The 10,523-nt window shown below is 29.9% G+C and overlaps 3 protein-coding genes across 3 annotated transcripts; 2 read left to right on the top strand and 1 right to left on the bottom strand.

Annotated features, from left to right (window-relative positions):
• Positions 1 to 380: 380 nt before the first annotated feature.
• Positions 381 to 4,646, top strand: LOC119687875 (DNA repair protein RAD50-like). Its single transcript, XM_038102403.1, has 6 exons — positions 381 to 444; positions 500 to 856; positions 942 to 1,117; positions 1,198 to 1,458; positions 3,475 to 3,577; positions 3,639 to 4,646. Exons 1-6 carry the CDS (start codon positions 430 to 432, stop codon positions 4,575 to 4,577), a joined length of 1,851 nt encoding a protein of 616 aa, XP_037958331.1. The 5' UTR covers positions 381 to 429; the 3' UTR covers positions 4,578 to 4,646.
• A 2,138-nt stretch (positions 4,647 to 6,784) lies between these two features.
• On the top strand, positions 6,785 to 7,044 carry LOC119687874. Its single transcript, XM_038102401.1, has one exon. The coding sequence runs from the start codon at positions 6,846 to 6,848 to the stop codon at positions 6,987 to 6,989; it is 144 nt and encodes a 47-aa protein (XP_037958329.1). The 5' UTR covers positions 6,785 to 6,845; the 3' UTR covers positions 6,990 to 7,044.
• Positions 7,045 to 8,094: 1,050 nt separating this feature from the next.
• LOC119687873 lies at positions 8,095 to 9,603 on the bottom strand. Its single transcript, XM_038102400.1, has 2 exons — positions 9,382 to 9,603; positions 8,095 to 9,083 (listed from the first exon to the last, which is right to left on the bottom strand). The coding sequence occupies exon 2, from the start codon at positions 9,059 to 9,061 to the stop codon at positions 8,528 to 8,530; it is 534 nt and encodes a 177-aa protein (XP_037958328.1). The 5' UTR covers positions 9,062 to 9,083; positions 9,382 to 9,603; the 3' UTR covers positions 8,095 to 8,527.
• Positions 9,604 to 10,523: the final 920 nt, after the last annotated feature.

Raw genomic sequence — 10,523 nt, 5'->3', positions numbered from 1 at the left:
TGTCCTACAACGCACACAAATCTATGTGCAATTGTCTTTTGGATTCACCCCATTGAAGTGGCCAGGTGTCTCCGTCTTGATCTAGGTTAATGTTCAATTAAATCCCATTCATCCAATCCACCACTTATCCTCATTCCTCCTCTCCATCACTCCCAACCACTACCCATCCACTTTCCCACTCATGTAATTATCTTGTATATCCTTTCATGTTATCTGTTTAAAGGTCTCAGCGGGTTACAACTACAGTAAGCTTCCAACAGCTCGAATAATATTTAAAGCCAATTTTATAAAGTTGGAAAACATTACTAAAATTATACATTATTTAATATATAATCTATTAATATAACAAATAAATCTTTTTAATTCTGTACTTTAAGATATATCGAAAAAATATCAGAAAATCCATGTTGTCCATTATGTCACAAAGATATGTCCAATAACGAGGTAAATTTCACTCACTTGTTATAGTAATACAATATTAATATATTTTATTTTAAAGACTATGGACCTTACTACTGAATTATCTGATGAAATACTACATTTGCCAGATAATATAAGACGAGCGGAAAAGATTTTGAAAGAAAATCAGTTAAAATACGAAAACTTACTGCAGTTAAAGCCTGTCATTGAAAAGGTCGCAAAGCTAGAAAAGGATATACCTAAACGCAAGAAACAGTTAAATGATATTAAAGATAAATTGGCAGCATGTGCTATTGAATTAGATACTTTACAACAGCAAATTGCAGAACCAACTGCAAAAATGGATTTGGCTAACTCAATGTTAAGTGACATGACTATTTTGGATGAAGCTATTAAGGATGTTGCACGTTTTAAAGATGAACTACATAAATTAAAGGTTTGGTCATTTTAAAGTAAAAGATATTTATTTTTGATATATAATACTAAATTGCTAGTTACTAATGAATATTACTAATTACTAGACTAAATTACCGAGTGACTATAATCCAGATGATACTGTTTCTATAGAAAATCTTCAATTAGAAAAAACTACACTCTCGGCAGAATTGGAAAATGAACGAAAAAGTATAGAAAATATGCAACATTTATACGAAAAAGTAATGGAATCTTTGAATACCCTTCGCGAAAAAAAGAATACGTAAGTTTTCAGTATGAATTATAAAAGTTTAAAAATATTTAAAAACCTTAAAATCACTATATAAATCATATAACTTTTAGGTTAAAAGACGAACAGATAAAATTACAGGAAGGTGTACAGTCTTTGCCACAATTAAAAGATAGACAAATTGAACTTGTTAATCTAGTTGAAACGGTTAAAATCGAATTACAACAATCACAAGCGAAAGTTAATCCTTTGGGACAGAAGCTTAAAACTGCTATAGTTGAAAAAGCTAAATGCAAAGAATTGAATCGGAAAAAGTTGCAACAACTACAGTCAAAGTTGGAAAAGCATAAAAATCTGAATCAGGATATAAAAAGGTATATAAGAAAATGACTTTATTTAAATTTGGTGAATGAAAAACAATTTTATCTTAATCTAATTATAAATTTGTACATGCTAAATATCTTAATGAATAATATATTTTCAAATTAAAATAAGTTATAAATACTTCATAAGCTTTTTTCGAGTGTAGGTTTGAAATTGGGTTAAAATCATTTTAATATGCATTTATCGTATTTACTGACCGGACAAGACTCTCTTTAACGACAATAGTCGAAATTGTGAATCAGTGGAAGACGAAGGAAATGTTGATCATCTGCTCTGCCACTATCTGGCACTATCCAGATGTGTGTATCTACTACAGGTCTATCTTTTCCTAAATTTATATACGTCATCCGTAATGGAATCGCCAAAGATATTGCGCACTTTATTAAAACAAAACAATAGTTTTCTAGCCAAGACAAGTGTCGTTATTTTAGTTAGCCAATAACTCGATTGTCTGTCCGACATTGCATTAGAAATATTGACCGCTATATAAAAGTGGCACAATTATTCGGGATAATATATTTACAATGAGCATTTCACGTGCTATCATAACAAGACCCCACCTATTGAAGCCTAAGTGTGCTACATTTGTAGTTCTACCCCTATTGACGTCGCCCATCTATTTCCATGTCAAACGACTAATTTGAGTTCTACTGATATATTGTAGAATGATATGTTAAGATACTGTTATTTATTAAGATAATTGATTTCCTTATATGCACTCAGGCAAAAAAATTAAAATGTAAAAATTTCGTCTATTCAATTTCCTAGTTTTGGAAAGGTGAGCAAACACCTTTCTTAAGTTGTTCCATTGTGAAAATTTTGTTATCCTTATATATATGTGTTTTTTAGGTCTCACTGGATTACAACAATAATAATAAAAAGTGGAAGATTGACTGTCATTGACATATATATATTTATCTATAATAATACATACTTTATTATAATAGTGTAGTAATAAAATTTAATTTAACCTGGCTTAAGATAGGTTATTTAATACTCAAATTGTTAATAAGTAACATTTACTTAATTTTTGTTAAAATTTTAACCAATTTTAGTGTTAAAAAACTGACCTTAAACCCGATTGAATTAAATTTTATTGAAATGTAGGTTAAAATAATGTTTAAATATTATAATAATATATTTTTCTTAAAATATTTTTAACTCACATTTTCGCTAAGATTTACTTTACAATTTAAGAATTTTAAAACCTAAAGTTTAAGCTCCTATAGCATCTTTACAATACCTTTTTTAAATACAAGAATTTAACTTATTAGGTGTACCGGTATGAAGTGAGCGTAAAGATACAAATGTTCCGACAGGGAACATTTGTTGTGAACGAGCCTTTATTTTTTTTGTTTGTTTGCTATGACATGTGTGAAATATATTTAGTATACATCAAGTCATTGAACAGACAACATCATATTTTTTCATCGTGTTAAAAATGTCGAATTTTGTATCAGAAAGTGATAATTTGCGGAAAGCATTAATTTTTTGTTTTCATTTGAAGAAAAGTGGTGCAGAGTCGCATCGAATGCTTGTCGAGGCATATGGTGATGATGCTCTATTAGAAGCAACATGCAAAAGACGGTTTCAACGGTTCAAAAATAATGATTTTGATGTGAGAAATGAAGAACGTGGAAGACCGCCAAAAAAGTTTGAAGACGCCAGATTTGGCTCCTTCCGACTACCATTTGTTTTCATCGATGGGACACGCATTGGCTGAGCAACACTTTGATTCCTACGAGGAGGTCGAAAATTGGGTGTCTGGTTGGTTTGATTTAAAAGACGAACAATTTTTTTGACGTGGTATCCACAAATTGCCAGAAAGGTGGTCAAAATGTGTAGAAAGCAATGGTCAATACTTTGAATAAAATGTTTTTTACTTTCCTATTAATAATTAGTGTTTTATTTTCACCAAAAAACGCTCATTTCATACCGGTACACCTGGTATTTTGTTAAACACACTAGACATCAAGTTTATAATTTCCTATATCAATAAAAACCAGGTTAAATAATGAATTGCTTGAATTTGCGGAAATGAATCTTGTTGAAAAAATTGATTCATTGAAGGATTCCATCAAATCTAATAAAGAAGATATTGCAACAAAGGTCTGTATTTGCAAATGTATTTAGTGTGCCCAAAACCAATTTTAAATGATCTGCATTTCAGAGTCAACAAATTAAAAACGCTATGGAATCATTGGAAGCTCTTAAGACAGAACTTTTACAACAGGAAACTCTAGAACGTGACTTAAAAGACAATAAGGAGCTTAAATTATTACAACAGAAAGAGAAAGAATTAAATGAGAAAAGTGAAAAACTTGCTAGAGATTTGGGAGAACTGGATTTTAACAGTGTATCTCGCGAAAAGAATAAACTTATTAAAAAGCGAGAAGATGCAGCTGTAAGAAAAGGAGAACTTCTTGGGCAAATTGGTGAAATCAATAATCAAATTAATAAAATAAAAAAAGAAATTGAAGAGCCAAAATATAAGGATTCATTTGTTAATTATCGCAAAGCATACTATGCAGTTGAAGTTACAAAGGCCCTGATCCAAGATTTGGGACAATATCGTGTTTCATTGGATTGGGCTCTTATGCAATTTCATTTCGAAAAAATGGAAAAAATAAATCAATTAATACGTGAATATTGGAGACTCATCTATAGAGGCAATGATATTGATTACATACAAATAAAAACAGATGAAATCTCTTCTGATGCTTCAGCGGATCGGCGACGTAGCTATACTTATAGCGTAGTGCAGTCAAAAAATAGTAATGAAATTGAAATGCGTGGACGTTGTAGTGCGGGTCAACGTGTGCTTGCTTCATTGATTATCCGTATGGCTTTAGCTGAGACTTTTAGTAGTAACTGCGGTGTGTTAGCATTAGACGAACCTACAACAAATTTGGATCGTTTTAATATTGATTCATTATGCCTTGCACTTAATCGAATTGTAGAAGAGCGCCAAGCTCAGTCTAATTTTATGTTGATTATAATCACGCATGATGAGAATTTTATTTCCGCATTGGGAAAAATAGATAGTTATCATCGAGTTTCTCGTAACCATGAATGTAAATCTGAAATACGTAAAGTTAATATAGCTTAAAGTGCAATTAAGAAAATAGTTGTGTTACAATTGTACAATCACATTGCCGTTAAAATTGTTTTTTTATTATTAAATATTTAAATGTTTTGTTTTTTTTTTATACTTGATATTTGTTAATTTAACATCCATTTTAAAAATGAAAAAATTTTATACTTCTGTTTTTGTTAATAAAAAGGAGTGCTAATAACTACCAATAAAAAATGTTACAAGCATATATCATTTGTACTTTCTTTACAAATTAACATTAAAAGAATTTTTTTTATAAATATTTTAAATTGGAGAATATTATTCATATATCTCTACAATTGTATCCAAAAATTTGACAAAAAGCTATTATACATTATATATAAATACAGTTAAACTTCCATAACATAAACTTCTATAACTCGAACTAAAATATATGCAACAGGGTTTTAGAGAGCAAATTACGTACAATTCTGCTTCCATAACTCGAATTTCTATAACTCGAATAAAAATATTGTCACGTACCATTAGGAATATGGGAAAGTGCATTCAATAAGTCGAATTTTTTGTTTAAGTATGAATCCACTTTAGTGTTAGGGGAATTCCGTTTTCACAAACCAAATGTTTAATTTTTTCTTCCATACGTTGTTTCTTTGTGCAAACGCTAGTCGCTGACAGCGTGGTGTAATGAACAATGAAATTTGTACATCAAGCTTCCCTACAGATGACGATATTATTGAGCATTATAGTTCTGAATTAGTGAATACGATTCTAAGCAAAATGGAAACTGATGATGAGGGTTCGGTGGATAAAATTGTTCATTAGCCTTTCAAGAATAAAGTAGAAGAGTCAATCAAAATTTAAAATTTTTATTTACAAATGAATGATACTCGAACTGATATAGTGATTATCAGCTTTGAATAAATTAGAATTTTCAGTTAAAGAAAATAAAATAAAAGTAAAATTCCAAACCCTTATTTTTGAATATTCTTGTCAGTTAATATGATGGAGTTAACTCGTCATGCAATACAAGAGGTAGTGAGAAGCAGATACAACATATGTTATTAATATGTTAAAATGATGTTTTGGCAGAATTAAATAGACATAAAAATTTGGATGTTCAGCAAAAAATTAGAGAATTTAATTTAAAATATATCTGCCGTGTGGCTAATGTCAGTTTTAATTAATTCTGGGATGGAAATGATGTCGTTGTGGTAGCCCGCAGGGATCTGTAAAGCAGATTGTTATAGGATATATGTGACAAATACATGGATTAGGATGTGGATCGATAATGGTTTTTGAGAGGAAGGCGATTATTAGGAAGTGGAAGTGAATCCAAACGACTATTGACCTTAAAGGGATGGAAATATGATGTTGCTCGCTGTATTAGCATTGAAAATGTACGTTCGAAAAAACATGAAATCGTTATTTTAATGTTCTAACAACTGAATCCAAGTACTTTACCGAAGCGTAGTATTAAAATCCATTTTGAACGAAAAATTGACACAAACAATTTTTTTCTACAATATTTCAATTTTGTGGAACATATTTTTTATGGAGATAATCTTAATTTTTTGTGGAAAATGGATGTCAACTAAGTTTCACAAATGTTCATTTTGATGAAGAGTTCGTAGAAAGCTTGTGAGTTCAAATTTACTCAATTAATTTGAAACTGCTCTGGTAAAACCGCATTATTCTCTCTAATTTCCTTTACGCGTTGTCAATTTGAGTGAGAATACTCCTAAGGTGTTTTAACTATAAATGAAAGATCTAGTATTTTTTATAATTATTGTAAACTATATCCTTACTCATGGTTAACATAAGTAAATAGATATATTTAAAAGTAAACTTCTTTATTATCCCCTAATTATTGGAATGTGGTTTCTGTCGTTAGTTTTCTATGGATCGTTGGCATACGTTTCTTGTTTTTTTTACTATTAATACACCGAGGGAAGTTGATATAACTTAATATAAAAAATTAAATAAATAATATACCAGATAAATACATTTGTTCAATTAGGTTAAATAATGAATAATTTAAAATATGTTCGCAATGCAACTCATTGCAATTAATTTAGAATAATTATTTGTTTAATTTGCAATTAAACTGTTTTATTTGTTTATAAGAACAATTCAAATGCAACTGAACAAATATTTAATTAATAATCAATTGTGAATTTAATACTTACAATACTTGGTAAGTTTTTCAGCTATATCGTATAAATAGACTTGAATATTAACTATTGATCAGTTAGTTTTGGATTTACAAACCGAGATATAAATTCATTGAATAACAGACTAAGGATGTTGTCCTCACACTTCATACTTTTATTCTTATTGATCACCACTTTGCTGTTACTATGCGCTCCTGCAGCAGAAGCAACATTGCTTTTGTTCCTGTGCTTGGTTAGATCACCATTGTGTCCATTCAGAACAACAACTACATAATAGCATGGATTTGGTAAACTAATTGCAAACAATAAATAAAATTATGTGCATGTAATATAATTTGTTTTTTTTTCGTCCATTATTAATAATTTTCCATTAATTAGTTATTAATGATTAAATTATAATTAATCATTCACACATCCTACTGTTAAGCTTCTTTTTACATAAAATAATGCGCTCTTGTAAGTTTCAGGTTAGTGGTTTCTTTATAATGTGTTTGATGGATTGTCTCAGAGCGTTCTCAATCCTTTTAGGCGTATTTATTTCATATACTCCATTTTCTCATTTGTCTTTAGTAAGAGTTCTTTAGTGGAAATGCACCAATATGGAAATGGAAATCCAATCACCATATTTTTAGTATTTGGTATGATAGATACTCTATCATAAAAGAGAATTTTTTGAACATTTGTTGGTTTTATTTTTTTTGAAATTTGCTGCAATATTCATGTTATTTTTTTCCGGTGATCAAAACTGATTTGGTCTGTCTTCTAAGCGATGTCATATCTTTGTGAGTTTCACATCTCCTTGTCTGAAATCCTCCCAAGAATGTTAAAGAGTTCAAACGAATTTCGTCATGTTTGTTGAGACATCGATTATACTCTTCATTTTATCTGTATATAATATATTAAAATATGTTGATAGTTTATTGTATCGCTTACTTAATAAAAAAAAATAAAAAAAATGTGTGCATCAAAGCACACGGGTCATCAAATAATGACCCGTTATGATACCACGGATTAGCGTTGTTCGTACGGGGACTAGAAGGACCACGGTAGCCATGGTCTATACCTATGTTGGAAGGTACGACCAGGCAAATTAATCAATCCAGCAACTCTATAAGCTTGGTCAAGATCTTAATTTTGCAGAATGACAAAAGGTTTGCAAGGTTGATACGAAAAGAAGATCAGTAGAATTTGCATCTTCTAACCAGTGATGGAAACTGAAACATGTGGAATACAGTTTCTTCATTCCTCATTCGTAGAGCCACAATTATTACAATTGTCAGTTTGGATAAGGTAGACTTTGAGATCTGAATTCGCATACGTCTGTTTTTTTAGTTATATACTTATCCTAAAGTCTTCAATCTATATATAATAAACGCTGCAAGGTTTAATAAATTTTTATTTTGCGCTTTAATTTGTGAAAAAATCATAAAGCACAATAAAGTAATTCTTTACATGTTATTTTAATAATTACATTGCATATACTGAATTTAATATTGACAAAAAATAGAAATTATCGACCCATGCCCTCAGTGTATTGCCTAATGACAATATCCGGACACGATGAAGTATAGTCACAGTCATATACAAAAAGGGTATAAACTTAACTCTACAGAAATATTTGATGGCATACTCTACCCTCATCCGCAAATTAAATATCACAAAAAATAAATAAATAAGAATATATACCAGTCTCCGTACGTCCGTGTTTCTTTGTATGAGAAGCTACAATATCGATAGATATTCAAAAAGTCGTAAGTCCAGTCCTCTAAAAGTTTTCATTTACGCGTTTCGTCTGGGAACTATCTAGACTCATCAGAGTGGAGAAATATGTAAAAATAATAAAGAAATAATAACACCTAAAACCTGAAACTTATTGTTAGCACTCTTACATACTATAATATGTTGCCATTGCCAGTAGCCTATAAAGTTATATAGTAAATATATTTTTTCCATATCGTAGATTTCCTTTGTAAATTTCTTTATGGTCAAATTGTATTTCCTAACGGTAATTGCTTTACTTTTGAAGAAGAGATGAAGTATATCTTCTTTTAAGGTATTAACCAACGATGATACGAAGTTCTTTACACCGTTTTGAATTTTTTCTGGACGTCGCTTTATCTTTCGACGATTTTTTGGTAATGTAGATGAATTCATTGAAAGTGATGCCCATGATGTTAACAACGAAGATGCATCGGATTCCATCTCGGATGCTGTTGGAGCTACTGTTGATGACAGAGAAGATGGTGATATTGTTATAGGCAATGATGTTGTAAAAGATGTTGCAGCAGGCAATGGCATCGATGCTAGTGGAGCATGTGCTGGTGAAACATAAGGTGTGGATTTCATTAATTCATTTGTCGCACGGGTTCTGTAATAAATTCAATTAAAGATGGTTATATTAAAAAAAAATTACTTCTGTTATAATTATATAGCTACTGTAGTTTACTACAACAGATAACACTAGAATACTATAGAATAATATGAACGGTATTGGTTCGAAAGTTTCATTAAAGAATAACAATGCATTATAGTATTTATAATATTTATGATTTTGCATTTACCAAAAACCAAAATTTGTATTTGTGCTTTTAACATATTTAAAAAATGTTATTACTGCCAACAAACAGTTTTTGTTATATTTCATCAACTTTCTTAAAAGATTTTACCTTCGGGTATATTTATTGCGGCACGAATTGTACACCAAGCTTTTCCCTTCAATGAATACATTTTGTAATGCGGCCGTTTTTTATTTCATCAAAATTTTATTATTTTTTACTAAAATTATTTATTGTTAAACTTGTTTATTATTTTAATGTCTTATTTTTATTGAAACCGCAAAATTAGCAACACAAAATATTGCGCGACCATCCTTTTAGTTGAATACTAACATAAAATTGAAAAAACAATACACACAAAAGTAATTTTGACATTTCGCATAAACAGACTATTTGACATTTCGCTTCACTGACAGTTCTCTGCGACAAAAATTTTATAAATTCTTGAGAGACAATTGATACAATTTATGTCGCTCTTGTGGTAAATATGTACGAAGCGAATAAACGCAGGATTTGAGTATTGGTTGTTGATCATTATTCGTAATAATTATTTTGCCATACAGTGAAACCTGTTGTTATCACTTGTCTGAGTTAACAGAAATTTATAGAAAAGATGGTGTGAAACTGTAAAGTTTTAGATTAAATTGAAATAGTAATTTTTTATATACTTATCCAGGGTTTAGAAGCACAACACCATTAAAAATAATAATACAAATACTAAATTTTTAAAATTTTTGCAACTTTGTTATTAATATATATTACCATTTTTAATTAATAGGGCCTATTTACGCTATCATGAACGTGAGATGAGCTTGACGACAACATGAACAGTTTACACTATCATGAACTGTCATGAAGCGTGAAATTTGTTTTGATTTGTGTAAACGTATAGAATGCGTGTGTAGTAGTGCATAGCACAGAAATTTAAATTCAGCATAAAAATTACTTAAAAGGTGTTCGGAGCTTCAACAATGGATCTAAATAAGGAATTACGCACAACGCTTGCTGCTCAAAACACGACTTAATTCGTTTCATAATAAAAATCAGAAAACCTACAAACACTCTCATCTATCGGAAACCGGTTTTCAAGTTCATGTGCATGTTACGTTTATGATAGTGTAAATGGGCTCATATATATTTTGACAAATTTGATATTCAGTGTCCGACTTTAGTAAACGTTTCATTTTCTATTTATATATATTTTATTGGCATATTACATATTACATTACATACATATATAAAAAGCACTGCTA

The sequence above is a fragment of the Teleopsis dalmanni genome, chromosome X (assembly GCF_002237135.1).
Source record: "Teleopsis dalmanni isolate 2A chromosome X, ASM223713v2, whole genome shotgun sequence".
Classification (NCBI taxonomy): Eukaryota; Metazoa; Arthropoda; class Insecta; order Diptera; family Diopsidae; genus Teleopsis; species Teleopsis dalmanni.
Note: the sequence above shows the minus strand (reverse complement) of the source record. Positions and strands in the feature narration are given on the sequence as shown.